This window comes from Stomoxys calcitrans, chromosome 4, assembly GCF_963082655.1.
Source record: "Stomoxys calcitrans chromosome 4, idStoCalc2.1, whole genome shotgun sequence".
Classification (NCBI taxonomy): domain Eukaryota; kingdom Metazoa; phylum Arthropoda; class Insecta; order Diptera; family Muscidae; genus Stomoxys; species Stomoxys calcitrans.
In genome coordinates, this window is record NC_081555.1 from 38142046 (window position 1) to 38165823 (window position 23778).

General features: G+C 40.1%; 1 protein-coding gene across 3 annotated transcripts; it reads right to left on the reverse strand.

Moving 5' to 3' along the window:
• Positions 1 to 563: 563 nt before the first annotated feature.
• On the reverse strand, positions 564 to 23755 carry LOC106083572 (gamma-tubulin complex component 2 homolog). 3 transcript variants are annotated; one of them, XM_013246688.2, is made up of 12 exons: positions 23603 to 23755; positions 23260 to 23412; positions 23039 to 23186; positions 22443 to 22976; positions 18096 to 18224; positions 17774 to 18027; positions 17225 to 17715; positions 16774 to 16945; positions 16520 to 16694; positions 11888 to 12034; positions 11475 to 11579; positions 564 to 1115 (listed from the first exon to the last, which is right to left on the reverse strand). In XM_013246688.2, exons 1-12 carry the CDS (start codon positions 23668 to 23670, stop codon positions 885 to 887), a joined length of 2607 nt encoding a protein of 868 aa, XP_013102142.1. In that variant the 5' UTR covers positions 23671 to 23755; the 3' UTR covers positions 564 to 884. The 3 variants fall into 3 exon arrangements, with proteins under 3 accessions (XP_013102142.1, XP_013102141.1, XP_013102143.1); XM_013246687.2 differs by having other exon boundaries at positions 11439 to 11579; XM_013246689.2 differs by lacking the exon at positions 11475 to 11579.
• Positions 23756 to 23778: the final 23 nt, after the last annotated feature.

The following is a 23778-nucleotide window of genomic DNA, read 5'->3' on the forward strand; positions in this document are numbered from 1 at the left end:
CCATCTACCGGGGTTCGAGATTGAGTTAACAGTAGACCACTGCTTGCCTAAACCGGTACCTAAGTAACATTGCTCCAGGTGTTCCAGCCACAAATTATGCTTATGTTCGTCGACTACTCTGTAAATTTACAGATTCAGTTCGCTGATTCTGGTGTTAGTGGGGTTCGTGCAACGAATCCCATCATGCTAGTCTGGAACTAACACTATCAGTGCCGGGAAATTGGAAGTATTCGACCGACTGGCATAAGACGAGCGGCTGCTGCGTTAAAATTGTCTCGGAATTTCTAATCGCTCACTGAAGTGGCGATTGGTGTATTCTCTAACGCCAGCCCAATCGGCCTTCTTTTGATTGATAGACGTCCGGCGCTCAGAGGTTATGAAGTCAGGTGGTCGGTCAATGGTGAGTATTATTATGGGGAGTTGGTCTGATCCCAAAGGAATGACAGCTTGCTAGGATGGTATAAAACCCTTCCCTGTGGAGTTCCTTTAGTCACAATCTTCCTATTCGAGCACTGCGTTAGTGATGCAAGGGACATACATTTAATAAAATAAAAAACAATTAGTTTCAATTTTAACAAATTTTTCATTTTATTTTTGTGCGAAACAAACAAACAATTAGAACACCACTACATTAGAATTGCAAACAGACATCAGAGATTTTATGTACGATTATATGCACAGTGAGGGTGATATTCATACATTTTTTGTAAATGGCTTCATTATAATATACGCATAATCAGAGGATGAAGGTAGAGGGTGTGTGGAAGGGAGGGTTGAGGGACAAGGCAAGTATTGAGTATTACATTATCATTTGTATTAGACATTATTGTTGTTGGCAATCGTGCCTTTGTTGTTGTGCATTAGAATATGATTTATTCATTGATTTATGAATGATGCGCCAACATTGAATCCTTGGCACATAATTTATCCATTTGTTCGTTATAGAATGAATTGAAATTAATACGATGAACCAAATTTATGAATCGATCCGAAGGATTGTCTGATGCCACATCATTTATTTGTTTCAGCAGTCCAATAAGCAAACCGGTAAATTCCAAATCAAAGCGTTTGACACGTTCGGAAAATGTATCGGTGGGAGCCATTGAGGACTCAGACTGTTAAAGAGAATAAAATAGGGGAAAATATTATTTTTTTGTATTTCTTAATAATTGAAATGTATTAATAAACACCAATAATTATTTTCTTTTTTTAGGATTAACAAGCCCTACAAAAATTTGCATAGATTAAAAAAAATAATATTGCTGTAGAGAAAAGTTTCCCAATACTCCTAGAGAATTGCCTCAGGAATATCTTCACTTCGTACTAAGATAAGAAAAATGGTCTACATCAAAAACTGAAATTGGTTTTTTCAGGAGAAGGTAAAACTAGCCCCCGGAGGCACTAGTCTCCATAGGAGAAAAGGAATGTCCTTTTACGGAAATGGAATATACTGAAAGAAAACAAAATTTAACTTTATATCCAACATTTGGGAAAGATCTAAGAAGTCGTCATACAAGACTGTCATTCGATAAAAAGTACTGTACTCACAATACTGGTACGGTTGTTGTTGACAAAACATTTGTCCCATTAGTTGAACTTAGAATAGCGTACCAAGCGCCTCGATCTTCTGCGCTCATTCTAAAACCTCTGCCACCTAGTTTAGAGAAGAGTTTCACCACTTGGTCTTTCCGTCAGAGTTTTGGTTGTTGTTGCAGCAGTTTGCTGTGTTCTATCTTTCGTCTGCTTGATTCTGTGGAGTATCCAGATCCAGGAACTAAGCGTCTAAGATAGGGTGAGTCCAGAGGGATCTGGATCTGAGTCAAGTGGGTTGTTGTTGTTATAGCCACATTTTCATGTGGAGGTGGCGATCGTCAAGCTCCTATATGTGAGCAAACTCGTTCCGGTCCAAAGGACAGATAGCTGCGGGATCAAGGTGGTCATTGGTTATTTAAAGCCGCCAATAACTCGCCTTGTCATATCGAGTATCATAGGAACTCAGTATTTGTGCAAGAGCCAGAGCCACTCGACCTCTCACTAAGACTCTGCGCTAGATATCGCTGATTGTCCACGACTGCCGTTGCAGCTACTCCGTATGGAGCATTCCACTATAACGCAACCTGTGGAGGCGCCTGGTGGTGAACACCACACAGATCGGACCTCAATATTCCAACCTGTGTGGTGCTTACAGCTATGTCGAGTGGGTTTTGGGCTTGCCGGGGGAGGTCAATTTCTTTAGGTGCAATGGGAAGCGGTCGTTCTCCAAGGACTACATTCACCCGATAGCTATTTGGTCCTCCCAGATTGCGTGTATCACAGTGATCGCCTTCAAAAGACTTCTTCGCTGGAGCTTCTTCATTCATTCTAACAACATGAAATAGCTAACGCAGACGTTGTATTTTGATAAGCTTAACTATGCTAACGTCGTCATACACTCATTCTGTTCGTGGTTCATACTATACTCTCCATCAATGCGAACTGTTTTATAAATTTTACGAAGAATCTTGCTCTGAAACGATCTGAGCACCGTCTGGTCTGCTTTCACGAGTTCCCATGCCTCAGAAACATACAGCAACACGGTTAGTATCATTGTCTTGTGTAGGTTAATCTTCGTCTGTCGAGAGACAGCCTTGTTTCAAAACTGATTGCTTCATCCAAAATAGCATCTGTTTACCAGTATTAGACTTCGCTTTATTTCAAAACTGATGTTATTCATTTCGGTAACGGCGGTGCCGCGGTAGATAGACATTACAGACTATCTCAAGGTTGTGGTTGCCAACATTCTCCATTTTCTTTATCTGCTCGAGGTTGTGCAAGTTAATACCATCCATTTGTCTTATAGCAATTTACTGCCAGACCCACTTTCACAGATTCTCTTTCGATTCTTTCAAAGGCTGCAGGCAGTTATAACTTCCGGTTACGACCGGGTATCATGTGTTTTCTTGTGAGTAATGTCCCATATCTATTCACACTTTCCAGCAGAATATTAAAGAAATCACACGATAAGCTTTCTGTCTGAAACCACGTTCGGTATTGAATGGTTCGGAGAGATTCTTCCTGTTCTTACTGAGGAATATGCATCATCAAGCGCCATACTCAGACATTGCTTGAGTTGGCTTTGTTGTCATGATGGTAAGAGTTGAACTGTCCTTCTCGTGTCTTTTCCAGGATTTGGCGCAGTGTGAATATCTGGTCTATGATGGATTTACAAGAACTAGAGCCGCATTGATAGGTCCCAATTATCATACTGAGGTTTTAATCTTTCACACAGTACGCTTGAGTCTATCTTGTATGAGGGAGGAGAATTATTCTTCTGTAGTTAACATATTCCGTCTTGTCTCCTTTCTTGTGTACGGGTCATAGTATACTGCAGTTCCAATCATCGGGTATGCGTTCTTCTAGCCAGACCGCGCAAATGAACTGATGCTAAGCCTTTTCAGCTTATCGCCTCCGGTCTTTAATAGTTCAGCAGACAACCCATCGGCTCCTGCTGCCTATACCATCATCAGTGAGTGATTGGTTCTGCGGCATCATCTTCGCCTCCAACGTCGATCACTAGCAGCAGGGAGAAATGGTCTTTCCATATCCCAAGCACACTATTGGTATCAGTTATCAAATTTCCTTCTTTGTCTCTGCAGGAGGATGAGCCTGGTATATCCAAAATATTCTGAATCCTGTACATCTCAATTCTATAGCACTCACATCTTTCCAAATCCTTTTTATACCCTCCACCACAGAATAGGGGTATACAAATTTTGTCATTCCGTTTGTAAGACCTCGAAATATTGATACCTAACAAAGTATATATATTCTTAATCGTCTTGACATTCTAAGTCGTTTTAGCCATGTTCGTCCGTCCATCTGTCGAAAGCCCGCTATCTTTCGAAGGAATAAAGCTAGTCGCTTGAAATTTTGCACAAATACTTCCTATTAGTGTAGGTCAGTAGGGATTGTAAATTGGCGTGTTTTGATATAGCTGCCAACCGATCTTGAATCTTGACATCTTAAGCCTCTAGAGGGCGCAGTTCTTATCCTATTTGGCTGAAAAAGCTGTCATATAAACCGATCATGGAATTTCACTTCTTAAGCCTCTAAAGGCGCAATTATTATCCGATTTAGCTGACATTTTGCATAAGGTGTTTTGCAAATATGCCAAGTATGGTGTATATCGGTTCATAACCTAATATAGGTCCAATATAAACCGATTTCCCTGATAAAGCTGTCAGATAAACCGATCTTGAAGCTTCACTTCTTGAGCCTCTAGAGGGCGCAATTATATAAACCGATTTCCCAATTTTATTTCTTGAGCGTCTAGATGGCACAATTCTTATTCGATTTGGATGAAGTTTTGTACAACGTTTGCTCCTATGACCTTTAACATACATCCCAAATATGATCTGAATCAGTCGATTGGTTTATATAGCTCCTATATAAACCAATCCTCCGATTTTATTTCTTGAATCTTTGGCTTGAATTTTGCACAATGACTTCTACTGTGGTCTCCAACGTTCAAACCAAGTATGGTCCGAATCGTTCCATAACCTGCTATAGCTCCGATAGCATATCAATGCTTATCCATTTACCTTTGTTTGCCTATAAAGAGATGTTGGGCAAAGAAGTTGTTCTAAGATTCGCCCCGACCCAACTTTACACGCTTTTACTTGTTCTTTATGCGGAATAAAAGTTTCTATTCTCTTCTTTTCTCCAGATACCTCCCCCTATTGATTTCCGGGTTACTTTGTATGCCCCATTCTTGGCTTCAGTAGCATTTCGACACTCTTGTTTGTTCCATGTGTTCCGTAGGGGAGGCTTCAGGTACCCAAGTACGAATTTTGCCGCATTCCGAATTGGACTATATCTATATATAGCTGTCATATAGACCGATGTGCCGATTAGAGGTCTTAAACCGATAAAAGCCGCATTTGTTACTCGTTTTCGCTGAGGCCCAAAGAAACAGTGAGTTTCTTTGGGCCTCTTGTCATCCGTCCCGAATATGGTCCAGATCAGACAATATTTTGATATAGCTATCATATAGACCGATGTGCCGATTAGAGGACTTACGCCAAGTTCAGATCATACATTTTTTGATATGTGTAGCTGTCATGTAGACCGATCTACCGATTTAGGATATCCAGCCTAAAAGACTCATTAATTACAGGATTTTGTTAAAATTGCCTCCGTTTGTTTGAAACAAAAATGGTCCACATCAGACCATATTTAGATATAGCAGCCAATATATAGAACGATCTTCCAATTTAGGGTCTCAATACCATACAAAGCGAATTTATTACCCGATTTGCTGAAACTGTGACTTGCATAAGAGTTGTCGGCACATGAATCAAATCAGCCCCTATTTAGATATTACTATGGATATGGTAATGCAGTTATAATGCTATTCATCATCCATGGTGGGTATCAAAATTTCGGCACGGCTAAACTTAACACGCTTTCAATTGTTTTTATTATTATCCGAATTGGCTAAAATGTGGAGCATGTTGTGTTTTTCATGACGTCCAATATGTATGGTAAGTATAATTCAAATCGGTCTATAGCCTAATATAGCTTCAATATAAACCAATCTCTCGATTTGAGATCTTTAGAACCTGAAAGCTGAAATTGTTGTTCGATTTGGCTGAAATTTTGAACGCAGTGGTGGGTATTCAAAGTTCGGCTGAATCTTTTACATGTTAATTTTATTTAAAAAGTATTGCAATAACTATCCCCTGAGTATGCATTTTTGGATTTATGAATGTATTCTAAGAAATTATTATTTGTAAAAAAAAATATATATAAAACATCTACCTAATTGCAAATCAATTATATTTTTATAAATACCTACGGCTAATATCTCAGAAAAAATAGCTCACCTGTTATTGAAAAGTTTAAATCCAATTTTAAAAATGGAAAATACAATTATTTACACCTTTTTATATTTTTTCTATATATAAACACGACAGCTACATATAGGTCCTGTACATTTATACAAAATTTTCCAATTTTACATTTACGAGCAGATATCCCAAAATAATCTCCCATTTAATGTGAACTCTATTGTAACATATTGAGAACTAAGGCGTGGTTTGTTTTTCTTCGGGTGCAATCTAATTATTTATAGCAAACCTGTATTGAATACCGGTTATTATCGGTAGTTTTGGACAGCACTTTTTTTTCCACAATATATATGCGGAACACAATAAAAATGCTGATTACAATAAAAACGCTGTTGACAAATACAAATTAATTGAATCGTAGTGTAAACGGGTTATCGAGATTATCTCAAATCCAGTGGATTTGGGCTCTACACTTAACCAAATTTGTTATTCAAAACAGCAAAAATGTCTGCTAAAACAGCAGATTTTGTCTGCTGAAAATTGTCTGCTGAAACTGCTGCTTCAGCAAACAGCTGTATAAGCAAACATTTCTTGCCGTATTCCAACACTCAACCAAATTTGTTATTCAAAACAGCAAAAATGTCTGCTAAAACAGCAGTTTTTGTCTGCTGAAACTGCTGCTTCAGCAAACATAGGTTTGCTGTATAAGCAAACATTTCTTGCTGCTATTTCAACTAACAAAATCTGTTGTTTTTAGTACACAAGTCTGTTACATGTTTTGTTTACTTTAGGCATTTTTTAGATTTTTTTTTGAAATTTTGTTGGAAGAGATGATTTTAATTTGTGGAATATTACTGTAAAGAAGCTAACTGATCCATCCATTGGTATACATTTCGAAATGTTGCTGAGCTTGCTCCCATTTTTTGTTATTGCTCTACTTATGTGCACATGACTGGCATGGCCTTTTGTATCTAAATTAAAAGGTTATGGAAAGTATACATTCAATGGTGATTACGAGGGTTGCTTTTTATATTTCGGGTTTAGAGAAGAAAAACAAATATTAATCATTGAAAATCGCTTTATTGTTTTTCAAAATATTCCCCATGAAGATCTGTACACTTTTGCATGCGATTGAACCAATTGTCGAAGTACCACTCTGATTGAGGTGTCTCCAAAACATGCATTCTGAACGCATCAACCATTTCTTCAGATGTCAAAAAATGTTGACCTCTCATTTTATTTTTTACGTACGGGAATAAAAAACGGGCATTCGGTGCCAGGTCAGGTCTATACGGGGGATGACTCATCAAATCTATGTTTTGAGTGCTAAAAAATGCAGTTGTTTGGGACGAAGTGTGAGAGCTCGCATTGTAGTGGTGAAGAGTGATCCATCTTCGGCGGTTGGTTTTCCTGAATTCTAGAAACACAACTGGCAAAAAAATTGTTGTGTACCACTCAGAATTGATTGTTCTGTGTTGTTCTAGTGCTACGATTGCGACATGTCCAATTTTTTTCGAAGAACCGCGATCGTACTTTTGGAGCATTTCTTTCGACCAATCAATACGAACCTTTTTTAAGTGATTGACAAATTATGTGGAATCCACGCGAACAATTTTTTTCATGCAATTTTTTTCGTTCATGCAGTATTGAATGTATGCTGGTCCCACTAATGCCTAAGGTTGTCTCAATCTCACGATAGGCCACATGACGATCTTGCAATATCAGTTGGCGCACACCATCAATGGTTTTTGGAACAACAACTGATTTTGAACGACCTTCACTAAATTCGTCTTGGAGTGAACTACGACCTCGGTTCAATTCACCATACCATCGATAAACACTGGTCCTTGATGGAGCTTCATCGCCAAAAATTGAATTAAGTTCATCGATGAACTGTGGTTGAGTTAATCCACGTCGAAAGTTGTAAAAAATAATCGCACGAAAATGTTTACAATTTAATCCATTTTCTGGGGGAGATGAATTTTTTAGGTTACTGTAAACAACACAAATAGCGCTCGTATTCAAAACGTTCTGAGTACGTATAACCTCAAAAATGTCAAGCTTTACGATAGAGCTGTTAGTTGACCGATTGCAACACAAGGCTTGTCCAATCCCAACATATAAAAGGCAACCCTCGTACTTGCAGTTTCGGCATTTGCCAGTCACTTGAACACGTAAAACGGCGTTGAATTTAGTGGGATCAAACTTTTATATACCTACAAAGATGGATTTTCGATGAACCATACTTACAATTTCCATATGGTCCATATCATATAGACCGATATCCCGATATAGAGTGTTGGGCCTCTAAAACAACATTTTTCATCCGTGCACCTTTTTGTTGAATATGATTCCAATAGGATGATATTTGAATATAGCTGCCATATAGAACGATCTCTCTATATAGGGTATTAAGGCCATAAAATACCCATTTATTACCCGATTTCGATGAAATTTGGCACAACGAGTTCTGGAAAACCCTCACCCATTCCTACCCGGAGTACCGCCATGCGACACTTCTTGGGGGTAAGTTTTCGCATGGCTATCATGCTTTTCATAGTACCTCACAAATATCGCTAGCGTTAGTAGGTGATAATCACCGCTGAAAATTTGTTTGCTGTTCTCGCCAGGATTCGAACCCAGACGTTCAGCGTTATGGGCGGTCATGCTTACCTCCGCTCTACAGTGGCCTCCACGCTATATGGCAGCTGTACTAAAATAATTTCAAATCTGGGTCACATTTGCCAGAAATGTGTATACGTCTACCAAATTTTACTGCTGCAAATTTCGTCGCAATCGGATGAAAACGGACCCTTTTATGGGCTCAATACTTTATATCGGGAGATCGATCTATATGGCAGCTATATCCAAGTATAGTCCAATTTGGACCATATTCAACAAAAAGGTCAAGAGGTTTACCAAAACTCACTGTGCCAAGTTTCATCGAAATCGAAAGAAAAATGTTCCTTTCATTAGCTCAACACTCTATATCTGGAGATCGGTCTATACATTTAATAAAAATGTGTAGAGTTCTGTCTACCACTACGAAATCGGTTGAAAAATTTTTCTTTTAGAGGCTCAACACTATATCCGGAGATGGGTCTATATGGCCGCTATATCTCAATATGGTCCGATCTGGTCAACATTCACTAAAAAGGTGTAGAGGTCTACCAAAACTCACTGTGCCAAATTTCATCGAAATCGGACGAAAAATTCTGCTTATATAGGCTCAACACTCTATATCGGGAGATCGGTCTATATGGCAGCTGTATCCTAATATGGTCCGATCTGGACCACATCTCACAGCAGTGGGTAAAGGTCTACCAGAACTCACTGTGCCAAATTTCATCTAAATTGGAAGAAAAATGGGCAATTTATTGTCTCAAGGCTTTAAGTCGGGAGATCAGTCTATATAGCGGCTCTATATAGTCCGGTTTTATGAGAACAGAAGGTCAGATATATATACAAAGAATACGAAATTATCAAAAATTGTTTGCAAAATGATTTATATAGCCAAAATATCTGCAAAATTATAAAAACCCAGCTTTTGGGTATATAAGGGTAAATACCCGGGTATTTACCCAATTAACCGGGTATATCCCCAAAAAGTATTTACCCATCGCTTGTTTATGCCAACCTGGGTCTCAAATAAAAGAGTTTTAGGAGTAGAGTACAGACGTGGCACTAAAACATGAAACAAGACCATGAAAATAAAAATGTTTGCGGTTCCAGCAAAAAAATACTCATTTCTAGATAACTTTTTGTTATATGAATATAACTTTTTTGCAATATTGTATGCAAACCATTGAAGCCAACATGCAACCCTGACACCTAAAAGTTTAGATTACAAATATAAGAAATTTTTTTCTGTGTATTGTAAAAGCTAGTAATAAATTAAAATCAAATATAATATTTGAAAAAATTGTTGCTGGCTTTCTACAAAAATTTTGTATATACGATTTTTCTTCTATTTTTATACCCTCCACCATAGGATGGGGGGTATACTAATTTCGTCATTCTGTTTGTAACTACTCGAAATATTCGTCTGAGACCCCATGAAGTCTATATATTCTTGATCGTCCCGACATTTTATGTCGATCTAGCCATGTCCGTCCGTCTGTCCGTCCGTCTGTACGTCCGTCTGTCCGTCTGTCTGTCGAAAGCACGCTAACTTCCGAAGGTGTAAAGCTAGCCGCTTGAAATTTTGCACAAATACTTCTTATTAGTGTAGGTCGGTTGGTATTGTAAATGGGTCATATCGGTCCATGTTTTGATATAGCTGCCATGTAAACCGATCTTGGGTATCTAGAGTGCGCAATTCTTATCCGATTGGAATGAAGTTTTGCACAACGTATTTTGTTATGATATCCAAGAACTGTACCAAGTACGGTTCAAATCGGTCCATAACCTGATATAGCTGTCATATAAACCGATCTTGGGTCTTGACCTCTTGAGCCTCTAGAGTGCGCAATTCTTATCCGATTGGAATGAAATTTTGCACGACGTGTTTTGTTATGATATCCAACAACTGTGCCAAGTATGGTTCAAATCGGTTCATAACCTGATATAGCTGTCATATAAACCAATCTTGGGTCTTGACTTCTTGAGCCTCTAGAGTGCGCAATTCTTATCCGATTGGAATGAAATTTTGCACGTGGTATTTTGTTATGATATCCAAAAACTGTCCCAAGTATGGTTCAAATCGGTTCATAACCGGACATAGCTGTCATATAAACAGATCTGGGGACTTGACTTCTTGAGCCTCTAGAGGGCGCAATTCTTATCCGATTTGGCTGAAATTTTGCAAGACTTTTTTTATTCTTACTTTCAACAACTGGGTCAAATAAGGTTCAAATCGCTTCTTAACCTGATATAGCTGCCATATAAACCGATCTGGGATCTTGACTTCTTGAGCCTCTAGAGGTCGCAATTATTATCCGATTCGCCTGAAATTTTGTACGATGGATCCTCTCATGACCTTCAACATACGTGTTTATTATGGTCTGAATCGGTCTATAGCCCGATCAGGTCCCATATAAATCGATCTCTCTAATTTACTTCTTGAGCCCTCAAACGGTGCATTTCTCATTCGAATTGGCTGACATTTTACATAGGTCTCCAACATATAATTTAATTGTGGTCCAAACCGGACCATATCTTGATATCGCTCTAATAGCAGAGCAAATCTTCTCTTATATCCTTTTTTGCCTAAGAAGAGATGCCGGGAAAAGAACTCGACAAATGCGATCCATGGTGGAGGGTATATAAGATTCGGCTCGGCCGAACTTAGCACGTTTTACTTGTTTTTTTTATATATATATATACATAAATGTTTGCTGTTAATATGAGACCACTTTTGGGTTTTCTGTGTGCATTTTACAGAATTAATACATTTCTGTTATTTACCATAAATTTTACTAACAATCAACTCATGCCATTGATTAATAAAAATTAGTTGCTGTTAAAGAGTGAACATTTAATCAAAACAATTATAAAAGACACTTGAATATGTTATCAAAATATAGTGCCATTTTGAATATTACAAAGGGAAACAAAAACCAAAAAAGAAAATCTTTTACACAGAAATAAGAAAAGAAAGTGTACATTTACCGATTTACATGGTGCCGAGGATTGCAAACGAAATACCTGTTTTTGACTAGAAAATTCATAATCAGAATCTGAATTATCCTCATCGTTGCTATCACACATCATCGACGTAAGTTCAGCATCAAGAAAGAAACGTTGAGATTTCTTTGTGGAAGTGGAGTTTAATTACAAAAGAGTTTGATTGTTTTCATTAATTAATCAATAATACAATACAAAAAGAGTTAATAATTTTGTCATTTAATAAATTATTTAATTTTGGTGAAAGAAGAAACTCAAATTTTGTTTTAATATGTGATTGCAAATAAAGAAACTTTTGTAAGTGCCCAATAAAACAAGTAAAGAAAAGTGCTTAAAAACGATTCTAGTTTCAACAGAAAAACGGGTGAAGAAAAATTATGGTTTAAAATGTACATACATAAATATATGTTTAAATATAAGTTTAAGGGACTTACCTGTATGAATTCACAGAATTTCAAGCAAATATTACACATCTTAAATATGGATCGATTTAGGGATGTTGCATCGGTAAGCATACAATTTTTCAAGCATAAATCCAGGAAATCTTGATGAAAGACCAAAACCTCATCAACATTTTCCACCTATGAAAAAAAAATAATCAAAGAAAATGAGAAAATGTTTCGTTAATTTGCAATAGTATGGAAAGGTTTTTGATTTAAAATAATAGTTATAACGGAACTAACTTATAAGGATTTTCCAATAGGGAATTGACAGCTTACTTATTTTACTTTAATTGGCTATGACAGAACATTTGTTCCACTAGCCGAACGTAGAATAGCGTTCCAAGCGCCTCGATATTCTGCGCTCATTCTAAAATCTCTGACACCAAGTTTCGAGATGTCTCCCACAACTTAATCTTTCCTTCGGGCTTTTGGTCTTCCCGGTTTGCGTGTACCACCGTGTTTGCCTTCAATAGACTTCTTTGCTGGAGCATCTTCATCCATTTTGACAACATGACCTAGCCAACGCAACCGTTGTATTTTGATGCGTGTAACTATGCTATCGTCGTCATACAGTCGCCTATATTCTCCGTTAACGCAAACTGGTCCATATATTTGACGAACAATCTTTCTCTCAAATACTCCAAACACTGCCTCATCTGCTTTCACAAGTACCCATGCTTCAGAACCATATAACAGCACGGGTAATATCAGTGTCTTGTAAAGTGTAGTCTTCGTCTGTCGAGAGGTGGCCTTGTTACTAAACTGCTTACTTAGTCCAAAGTAGCATCTGTTTGCCAGTATTTTTCTTCGCTTTATCTCAAAACTGGTTGTCATTCGTTTCGGTTACGGCGGTGCCGAAGTAGATACAGTTACTATCTCAAAGTTGTGGTTTCCAACTTTCTCCATTTGCTTTATCAGCTCGGTTGTGCAAGGCTTTTTGGGAGTTGAAACCATCCATTTCGTCTTATCTCCATTTACTGCCAGGTCCATTTTCACTGACTGTCTTTCGATTCTTTCAAAGGCTGCAGTTACTACTTCCGGTAACCGACCTATGATATCGATATCGTCGGCATAGGGAAGTGACAACTTTGAATTTAATTTGTGAACGCACTTTTAAGGCCTGGTTATGATCTCGTAAATATAGAATAAATGTATCGTACAAGTAATGAGGCAATTATCCTTATTGCAAAACGTAGCGGCCGACACGGGATAACTATAAGCACCACACAGGCTGGAACTTTGAGCTCCGACTTGTGTGTTGTCCATCGTTACCACGGGAAGGTTAGCTGAAAGCTACCGGGCGCGTCCACTGGTTGCGGATGGTGCAAAGCAACGTTTTTACGCGGAGTAGCTGCAAATGCGGCCGCGGGCAGTCAGCGATTATCGAGAGGAGAGTCTCAGTGAAGAGTCAGGTGGCACTGACTCTAAATTAAATACTGAGTACCAATGATACTCGAAATGTCAAGGCGTGATATTGACCCCTTCAAATAACCAATGGCCAACATCAGCGTCTGTTCCCAGGTTAGGGGCGGCTGTGGGCGAGCGTCGGATCTTGGAGCGAGCGGCTCGCCACAACGAGGGATACATGTGCAATCCCACAAAACCCATGCGGTTGTGACGCTGGGCCAGTAACCCGCCCCCGTAAACTATGCGAAACAAAGGTATAGTAAAAACGGACACCTAACGTTGACGACCCACCCAAGCGAAAAAAGGACCATGATTTGCGGATCTGCACCTGGAATATCCGCACTCTTTATAGCAAAGGTGAAGTATACGTGCTGGCAGATGTATTAGAGAAGCACAAGGCAGATATTACCAACTTACAGGAAGTGCGATGGACTGGGAATGGCGTCACTACAACACCAAACGGCGACGAACTATACTATAGCTGCCACAATACGAGGCATGAATTTGTGGTTATTCGGAGACTGAAACACCTAGTCTCCAGCTTTACTCTGGTGGTTGAGAGGCCACAATCCGCATAAAAGCCAAATTCATCAACATCACCCTCATTTGTGTCCATGCCCCGACGGAAGACAAGGACGAGCAGACCAAGGATATTTTCATCCAGCGTGTTAGATGTACGATCGATCCGTGGAGCGAATATAGATTCAGATCATTACCTTGTTGCAGCAAAGGTTCGCACCCATTTAACATGGCGTGGAAAGTACGATCCGATACTGCAAGGAAGCTGGACATTGAAAAGCTACAAACACAACAGACGGCAGCGGCATATTCCACTCGACTGACCCAACTGCTTTACTTCACTGCTGACAGCACTCCTTGTTCCGATGATATAATGGCGCAGTGGCAAACTATTGCCCGTTCCATGGAAAATTGGCGCGAAATTCGTACATGGGTACCGGAAGCCTCCTCCAAGAAATCCATGGTACGACCAAGAGTGTCGAGATGCTACTGAAGCCAAGAATGCGGCATATAGAGCAACCCTGGAATCAGTAGCAACGCGCCAGATGAAGGAGAGGTATCAGGAGAAAAGGATCGAGGAGAAACGTCTATTCAACAGAAAGAAAAAGGAAATGGAAAGACTTGAGTGTGAGCGAATTGAGATGTACAAGAGTGCGAATGAAGTCCGGAAATTCTACCAAAGAATTAAACATCAAACCGATGGCTCTGGTGTAGGCACATCCTACTGAAGGAAGGAAATCTGGTAACTGACACAGATAGCATGTTGAGGATATGGAAAAACATTTTGAACACGGCTAGTGTCCGACGTTCGTGGTGAAGAGGATACCACAGAACCCATCAATGATGATGGTATGGAATGTTTACCTCCTAGTCAGAATGAGGTCCAAGTAGCAGTGACCCGACTTAAGAACAACAAGGCAGCAGGTGCCGACGGGTAACCCGCTTTAGACCTGGTAAATCCACCCTAGACCATATATTCACACTTCGAAAAATCCTGGAAAAGACCCGAGTAGGACAAATCAACACCTACCATCTCTTTGTTGAGTACAAAGCTTCTTTCGATACCCCTTTACGTTCAAAGGTATTTCAAGCCATGTCTGAGTTTGGTAACCCCGCACATCAAGCCGAAGAGGTGTGCAGAGCTCAGAGCCAACAGTAAATGGGATAAATGTGACCGAAAATTGAGTCCAGCGTATTGATAGATGCAAACGTGCCCGCGGTGGCCATACAAACGAAGTCGAGTTCCATTCATAAATGTTTTGATTGTACTTCAAGCAGACGATAAAGATTTTGAAATTTTTCAAATGGTTTGCGTTTTATTGAACAAAAAAGTTGTCAAGTCCTTATTGGATAACCAGATATTTTTTTTTTTTTTTTTTGGATAGGGAAATACTTTTTTTCAATACCATTTGTAACAAAAATTATACATATTCTTGATCGTATTGAAATTATAAATCGATTTAACCATGTCCGTCCGTCTGTCGAAATCACGATAGCGATCGAATGAATAAATATATTCCCTTGAAATTCCGAAGTAAGTAATTAGGAATTGCAAATAGACCAAACCGGTTCATATATGAGCACACGCTCAACGAATTTTGTTATACAAAATGGCAAAATTGTTTGCTAAAACTTGAAACAATCATGAAACTTCCTTAAATCTACCTGTGCCAACATTAATTCTATTTTTGGACTATGTATGCAATGCATTTACCGCAACACCCACTGAGTAGATAGCTCATTAGAAATTGCAAATGGACCAGTTCATATTTGAGCACAAACCCAACGAATTTTGTTATGCAAAATAGCAAAAATGTTTGCTTAAATTTTAACAGTCATGAAACTTCCTTAAATCTGCCTGTCAAATATTTATTCTATGTTTGGGCTATGTATGTATGCAATGCATAAACCGCAACACCCACTGAGACACATATCTCCTTTTGCCTACTAGTCAATATCTCATGCATGAAACTTCCTTAAATCTGTCTGTCCCAACATTTATTCCATTTTTTGACATCTATACATGTATGTGTGCGATGAATTCACTGCAACATCACTGCTTTTTATCCACTGTAGGTAGTAGGTTAGGTTAGTTTAAAGGACACACGCGTGGCAAACGCAGTTGCCAACCGCTTCACTCGGAGACCTCTGATTCATTGTGTTCATCCTAGAAAGGAAGGAAATAGGAGAGTAGAGGGAGAGAAAGGAAAGCCATAATAAAACTAAAAACCAGCATAGAGACCTAAGAAGTCTTATGGAGTAGAAGGCCACCCCGTTGCCCATCCCACACCCTTGCAGAAGTCTAGAATGCCTCGAGAGTCAAAACACCGTATAGAGCTCAGTGAAGAGAAGTTTTTTACCCATAATCCTACGTCTTCTCCCCATCATAGAGGGGCATTGTCACAGCTCAACCGTCTCCAACTCCTCATCCCCACAGACTCTGAAGAAATCCTCATCTTCCCAAGCATATCACCTTGTCAGCTACCTGACATTGCAGTGGCCGGTCAGGAGCTAAAATATTGAATATTTGACAGGAGAAAAGTATCTCCTGTTCCTTAAATGAAAGCTATTTGGAAGTTGAGCACGAAAATTTGTCTTTTTTATTATTTTTTCTTAAATTTAAGTATTTGAAATCATTTCCCGTAAACTGCACTTTAGCGCAAACTTACCTTCGCCTAAACTCTTTCACATACATACCTTATTCATATTCTGTATAAATATGTGCCAGTTGGGCTCAATCACTTCAACCATCATATAATATTCAAGATTTTGTACGGCATTCATCATCCTTTGCCGCAACGTAAAGGCAGATCGATACAGCTCAGCAGCCTGTGGTGAAAATTTCTTCGCAATCGAATTTTCTTTCCAGATTCTTAGTGGGAGGAAAAAGACACAAAACAAATTATCATCTAAGGGATGTTTTTGCATGATTTGTTGCAATTTTAACTTACTTGCACAATTGCCTCTCCACATGTTTGCAATAGAACAATTGGCGGAAAAGCATTTGATATTTGGAAATGGCAATATGATTCAATACCAATGAAACAGGCCACTTGACTTCGTAGCGGAATGCAAAGCATTCCAAACCATTTAAATCCAAGCGATCATGTGTCTGCCAATACTCTGTGGAAGGTAAATATACAAAGGGAATACTTCAAAAAAAATTTACAGCATATGTGTGCAAGCGTGATTTAAAACTTTAAATTAATTATAACCGATTAATTTTCCTCGTGGTTGTGATATTTTCTTATGGCATGATGCAATAAGGACTAGGACAATCATAAAAATTTCCTTGCCAAATATGTAAAGCTTTATACAGCTTACAACACCGCACTTAACCATCCAGACCTTCGACTTACGTTTGCTTTCCTTCATTAAGCCTTGAGTAAAAGTTTTACTTACCTTCCTCGTTATTCATTATTTTCGACATTTGTGTAACCAAATCATACGTTAATAACTCGCAGTGTACATCATCTTTGTATGGATCATGTTTGGCCGACGATAAACGCAATGTTAATCCCAGCAAATTCTCCAATGTCATGGGTAATACTTTGTCAACGTTTTTGGCTAATTCATCTTCGCAGGCATCCATAAATTGTGTTATGAAATCACCCTGATGCAAAAGCAAATAACGTTTAACAGACATCAAATGACCCATCAAATCGTTTTCCTTGAGTAAAACTTCCAAAAGATTCTTCGAAGCAAATCGATATGCATTTTGTATGACAGTAATGTGATTTTGGTTGGTGGGTGAAAATTGCAAATGCATCGTTTGGGGCGGTGTGACCTTCTTGCCACATTGCCGTATGACATTTAAGTATTTGCCAGTGCGTAAAATGATATCAGAAACCTTATCCAAGAAGCAGGGTATACGTTCACGGCGTATGGTGTAGCTGCAGGGCAATTATAATTTCAAAAAAGATAATTTGTTTATTTAATGGAGTGAAATACCGTTTTTCCCAATAATCTGCTGAATAATGCTCGGGTAGTTCTTCTCTGCGTATCACTTCATTGTCTTCTACCAAAAATTCTTGTTGCGGATCATTGATAACACCTTTCTGTATCCACAATTGTAAAATATTCATATATGGCACTGCCGCCCTTTGAGTCAGTTGTATCATAAATTTTTGTGACTCTTCATCGCCCGTAAGGGAGCTTATTTGATTAAATAGTAAGGTTAAGGCTTGGCCTCCTCGCAATTCATTCTATACAAAAAGAAGTTCAAAGGATAAAAATTATTTTTTTCTTATTTAACGGAAGATGTTTAACTTACCGCTACAATGAGGGATACAGCTCCTGCAAGCACTTCCATTGTGTTTAAAGTGGGTCTCACATAGAATAACATTTTGTGTAAGGTTAAATTGCCAGCATTTAACTCTGACTCCAATTGAGCTAAAAGAAGCTAGAATGTTGTTTAAAAAATGTGTTAATATCAGTATGTACATCCTTCAGAAATTGCTAAAAAGGGCAACCATTGCTAACATTCAATTTATACCAATAGGAGAAACAGGGCTTGGTTTAACCACCTCCATGAATTTCGCTATAAATCTACAGCCAAAAATATTTATACCAGCCATTTAAATACCCAGATTATTCTCAACTTCCCGACGCAGGCCGCGAAGCAAGCTGACGAGCATGATGGATTGATCGCTCCAATTCTACTGAACCCGGAATCAGTGAACTGGAAGAACAGAACTGAATATGAGCAGAATATATGGCCAGAACACTTGAAGCACTATAACTTTTTGGTAAGCTGTGGTCTACCACAAAGTCAATTTATGTAGCATTCCGAGATTTATAGGACGTGGAGAAAAGAAATTCGTCGCATACATGGTATCCGACCTTATGCACATTTCCTCCACCAATCGCATCTATGCAATGGAACTATCTTGCTCCCCAAAGGGAGCTTACCAAGGATCGCTACCCATGGATGAAACTATGTGTCAAGTCGTCCAAAGCACCGGACCAAGATAAAATCTCTACACTGATACTGAGTAATCTGGATGTTATGGAGAAAAGAAATTCGTCGCATACATGGTCTCCGACCTTATGAACATTTCCTCCACCAATCGCATATATGCAATGGAACTATCTTGCTCCCCAAAGGGAGCTTACCAAGGATCGCTACCCATGGATGAAACTATATGTCAAGTCGTCCAAAGCACCGGACCAAGATAAAATCTCTACACTGATACTGAATAATCTGGATGTTATGGCAGCCGAGTACTTTAGCAAGATCCTCAACCTGTTTCAGGAAAGGACCCTTTTTTTGTGCAAATTTGCCCATGAAGATTTCATTAAGGAACAGGGGAATACTTCTCACATAACCAACTCTACCTCGTTATCATACTACACCCTGCAGAAGTCAGGCTTTCTCTGTGTCCAAGGCGACATTAAAGACCCGGCGTTGGTTTCGATCTGTGTGGGTTCCAATCTGTGTTGTGATCATTGTTGTCACGAGAAGCTTAGCTGCGAGCTACCGGGCGCGTCCACAACTTGCGGAGAGTGAAATGCTCCATACGGAGCAGTTGTGTTTGCAGTTGCGAACAATCAGCGGTATCGAGTGGAGAGTCTCGAGGTCGAGTGGCACCGGCTTTTGCACAAATACTGAATGCCTATGATCCTCGATATGACAAGGCGAGTTATTGGCGCCTTTAAATATCCTATGGCCCCCGGCGTTCGCTCCTTTGGAACTTAACGAGCTTGCTCACCTACAGGAGCCTGGTGAGGAACGCCACCTCTGCATGAAAATGTGGTAACAACAACAACCCGGCGGTGCTTCATCAGCCCCAGGAAAAATGAAATATTCGGACACAGAACCTTTACCACCCTGCAAACCACAATGCCAGCGCGCGCTTCATTCACGCGGCCATCGTAGAAGGTTTCTACCCGTTCCAATAAGCTCGCGTAAGGGTGAGCTAACTGATACCGGAGCACGATCTGGTCTTAATAGAGATCAATAACTAGCCAGTATTCCCGCCCATCTTGATGGCCAGGAACCCAGCAAAACCTTACCCATGGTTCGAAGAAGATTCATACATCTTCTAACGAGTCTCGATCTCACATGGCTCGACGCTAGAAATAGACTGTCCACGTATATCGGGAAGCCGGTCCCGCATCAAACTCGTTTTTGGTGCCTTCAGGAGGGCAAAGACCACCGCGTCAATGAAGCTATAACCATCCTGAAGCCTATATGACTCCTTGAATCCAAAGAAAATAATTAGCAATCCTGCCTCGGTGCCTTCTGTTAATTAACACCCATCCGTATATACAAAAGGTTCCAGAAAACTAGGATTATTAGCATCCCAAAAATCCCTTCTCGCAAAAATTACGTCCACATCGTTAACAAAGAAGGACTCCCCACCTTTCTTCAAACAAAGGAAAAAACGTCCCTCCTGGAAGGCATAACTATGAGCACCACACAGACTGGAGCTTAGAGCTCCTATGATAATCAATATGACAATGCGAGTTATTGGCGCATTTAAATAATCAATGGCATTCACGTTCCGCGGCGATCGGTTTTATGGACCGGAACGAGCTTGCTCACCTATGGAGGATTGCTACCCAATATGTGAGTACAACAAAAACATAGAAGAAGGAAAAAAGTAACCAATGCAAAGTATATTAGGGAACCAGGCGGACCAGAAGAAAATCTCACTGGTGAAAGAGCGTCCTTCCCTCGCAATTGCACAAAATGTGCTTGACTGTCTCTCCAACTCCCCCCTACGGTGCGCACAGATATCCCTCCCTGGCACGGTCCGGAACATTGGATCCGATCTGTGTAGTTTTCATTGCTGCCACGAGAAGCTTAGCTGCGAGCTACTGGGCGCATACACGGCAGTCGCGGACAATCAGCGGTATTGAGAGTCTCAGTGTGAGGTCGGTCGGCACCGACTCCTGCACAAGTACTGAGAGCCTGTGATGCTCGATATGACAAGGCGAGTTAATGGCGCCTTTAAATAACCAATGGCCATCCTGTTCCCTCGGCGATCGGTCGTTTGGACCGGAACGAGCTTGCTCACCTACAGCAGCTTGACGAGGATCGCCACGTCCATATGAAAATGTGCCTAAAAATTCTTCAGAGGTAACCCTCGTAGCCAGCGCAACGTTAAAGACCTAATGTTGAAAGACCCAGTCTGGACTCCTATTCCCGCTCCTTTTGCGAGAAATACTCGGCCAGTAAGCCAGGATATGCAAAGTCATGCTCCGCGAAATATCCGGACACAAGGTCTTTGCCATCCTGCAAACCAAAGTGCCAGCTCACGTATCACGGGATGGTTCCTGACTCCGCAGCACGATCGGGGCTTAACAGCGGTCCATTCTGGCCAGCTCGTCAGCCGCATTTTTCACCACCCTAATTACCCGGCACGGGATAGCTGTGAGCACCACACAGGCTTAAACATTGAGGTCCGACCTGTGTGGTGTTCATTGATGTCACGAGAAGTTTAGCTGCCGAAGGTTCCAGTGAAGGAAAGGTACCCAAAGCATGGCGTCACGCAGCATCGCCTGACCCAGCGAAGCATAAAGAGTCCCCAATGTAAGAATTTTCCAGTATAAGGGCAATCTTCGATGCCACACACCCAACATGCAAATGTAAATTTGCCAATGAACACTCCATTAAAGAACAGCCGGCTCCCATGGCAGCCGGTTGTACGCACCGGATTGGCCCTATGGAGTTCTTCATCGGCAAGGGCTGTAGTCTCAGTGTTTAAAACACTGCTACAACAACAACAACAACAACAGGGACAAGCTTCTCACATATCAATTATTGCTGTCCGATTAAAGTATAAGATCAATGATAAGGGCCCCCTTTTTATAGCCGAATCCGAACGGCGTGCAACTATGCGATACAAAAAGTCGCCAGCACCATGAGGGAATAACCACCGCTGAAGATTTTTCTGATGTAATCGCCAGTATTCGAAGCCAGGTGGCCTCCACCCAACATATAAAGGCCAATGATCGAACATGAAATTCAGCGCCTTTTCTGGGTTACTCCTTCTTGCTGCAGAGATCATCACTACCGCGCTTATCGAAGTGACCTGGTCGAAACAACATCGTATCCGTCCTATGTCGCGACTCCTTTCTATCGAGTTGCGAGAAAATTAGAGCACTTTAAGTTCACTTCTGGCCCTTTCCTCGAAGATCCTTCTACCCCATCTAGGACAGGTTCCACGAAAACACCAAGCTTTTGCCCTATGGTGAAAATCATCAGCTCAGTTATTTTGGAGTTTATGCCAAGCCCGTTGGCCACGTCCATCCAGTCAGGTTCCTCAACTCCTTACTCAACGAGGTCCATAATAGTAGAGACAACAACTTTAACCCTTTCGCTCTCGGGTCTATACACCGAACGTTTTCGCTGCCCACACATGCAAGCTAAAATAACAACGCCTCTTCGCGGAAGCGGTAAACATCTATTAAGTGAATAACGTTTTTACTTTCCAAAGTAGTCCTGTCTAAACTACGCACCGGCTGCCTCAATCCTGTGAGTTTCATTTGTTACCCGGGACCACACGACACACCCCACATATTAATATCTCCAGCTAATCGTACAAAACATCCAAAAGTGAGACCTAGATGTTTAACGGAAATTTTGCTAACGAAGAAAGAAACGTATACTCACATAATAATCATGTATGAGGTTGTTTAAAGCTTCACTCAAGGCCTGCAATACTTGGCTGCAATTGGAAAAAGTAGCTTTCTGTATAAACTGTTGGATACAGGTGTAGTGTGATGCCAATGGCAAGATCTCTTGAGCAATATCACGCAATGATGTATGGATTTGATCGGAGATTTTAAATTTCATTGACAAAGATTGATTGCCATCGCGGTATGCATCCAACTCTGGTGTTATATAGGAACCTCGCATACCCGTCAAACAATAGATGAGATCATATAACAAAAGATTCTCTTGGCTGGTAATGGGAATTGCGGCAATATTGTTCTGTTGAAATTGCATATTTTCAATGTTATGAAACTCCCATAGAGAATCCGAACGCACAGTACTCTTTGTGGCAGGGAATAACGAAGAGCCCAATGTAGGTAATGTTGTGGTCAAGGCTGGTGTACACAAGATGCCGGTACTAATGATGGAATTGTTATTTTGTGCTGTACGACTTATACCGCCAGTGGCTGCTTGGACAACTCTCTCTTTGATCTGTTTAAAGAAAGTTTATGATGAAATGTGAACGCCCATGTGCATGTATTCATAGTACCCACCTCTGACATGCGGTCAGGAGTGTTGCCTTCAAACATTGTTTTCGTTAGCACTGGAGTTGATGTGGAATCTTTCTTTCGCATTGCCTGCATGATGTTGGTGTCTGAGTAACAATTAAGAAAGCTCATTAAACAATAGAATGGATCTTTCCTGCAAAAACAAACACACACACACACACACAACAATTATTTCAACAGACTATTGTTTATCGATTGCAGCATACTTTTCCAATAGTTTTGCTGCCTCTAACAAACTTTCCGCCTGTTTTGGTTGTCCCTTCGAAATAATTTCCAATATTTTCAGTAGCTTGCGATTGTTGCGTTTCTCCTTGGTAGTCCGGAACTCTCTTAAGACATCATCGGAACTTATTGTAGCGCTGTCAAAAACCGCAAAACAAAGTAAATATTATTTTTAGATTTTAAAACAGTCGTCGTATTTACGCGCGGATGTTACTTCACTACCACACCTAAAGAAAGCTAATTGCAAATGAACTCTAATAGGCGAGTGCAAACTATATGAAGTGCCATCTGTCCCTTGTTTATCAAACACCACACTACCCCTCTTACTTTGAGTGCTCAATTAGCTTTTTAAGCGTTCCCCGCATTGGGTCCTTTGTCACTGTGTTTTCATTCATTCCGCTAAAGATTTGTTTGTTTTTTTTAACTGTTAAATTATATTCTTCAACAACAACAATTTGCAAAATTAAAATTATGTTTACAGCAGAGTTGCCACTAGTGTTGTT

Coding starts and splice junctions, on each gene's coding strand:
- LOC106083572 (XM_013246687.2), bottom strand. CDS start 23,670: ATGAATGAAAACACAGTGACAAAGGACCCAATGCGGGGAACGCTTAAA. Junction 18,028..18,095: donor CTGTATCCCTCATTGTAGCG/GTAAGTTAAACA, acceptor CTTTTTGTATAG/AATGAATTGCGAGGAGGCCA. Junction 1,116..11,438: donor CCTCGGCACCATGTAAATCG/GTAAATGTACAC, acceptor TCTCTTTAACAG/TCTGAGTCCTCAATGGCTCC.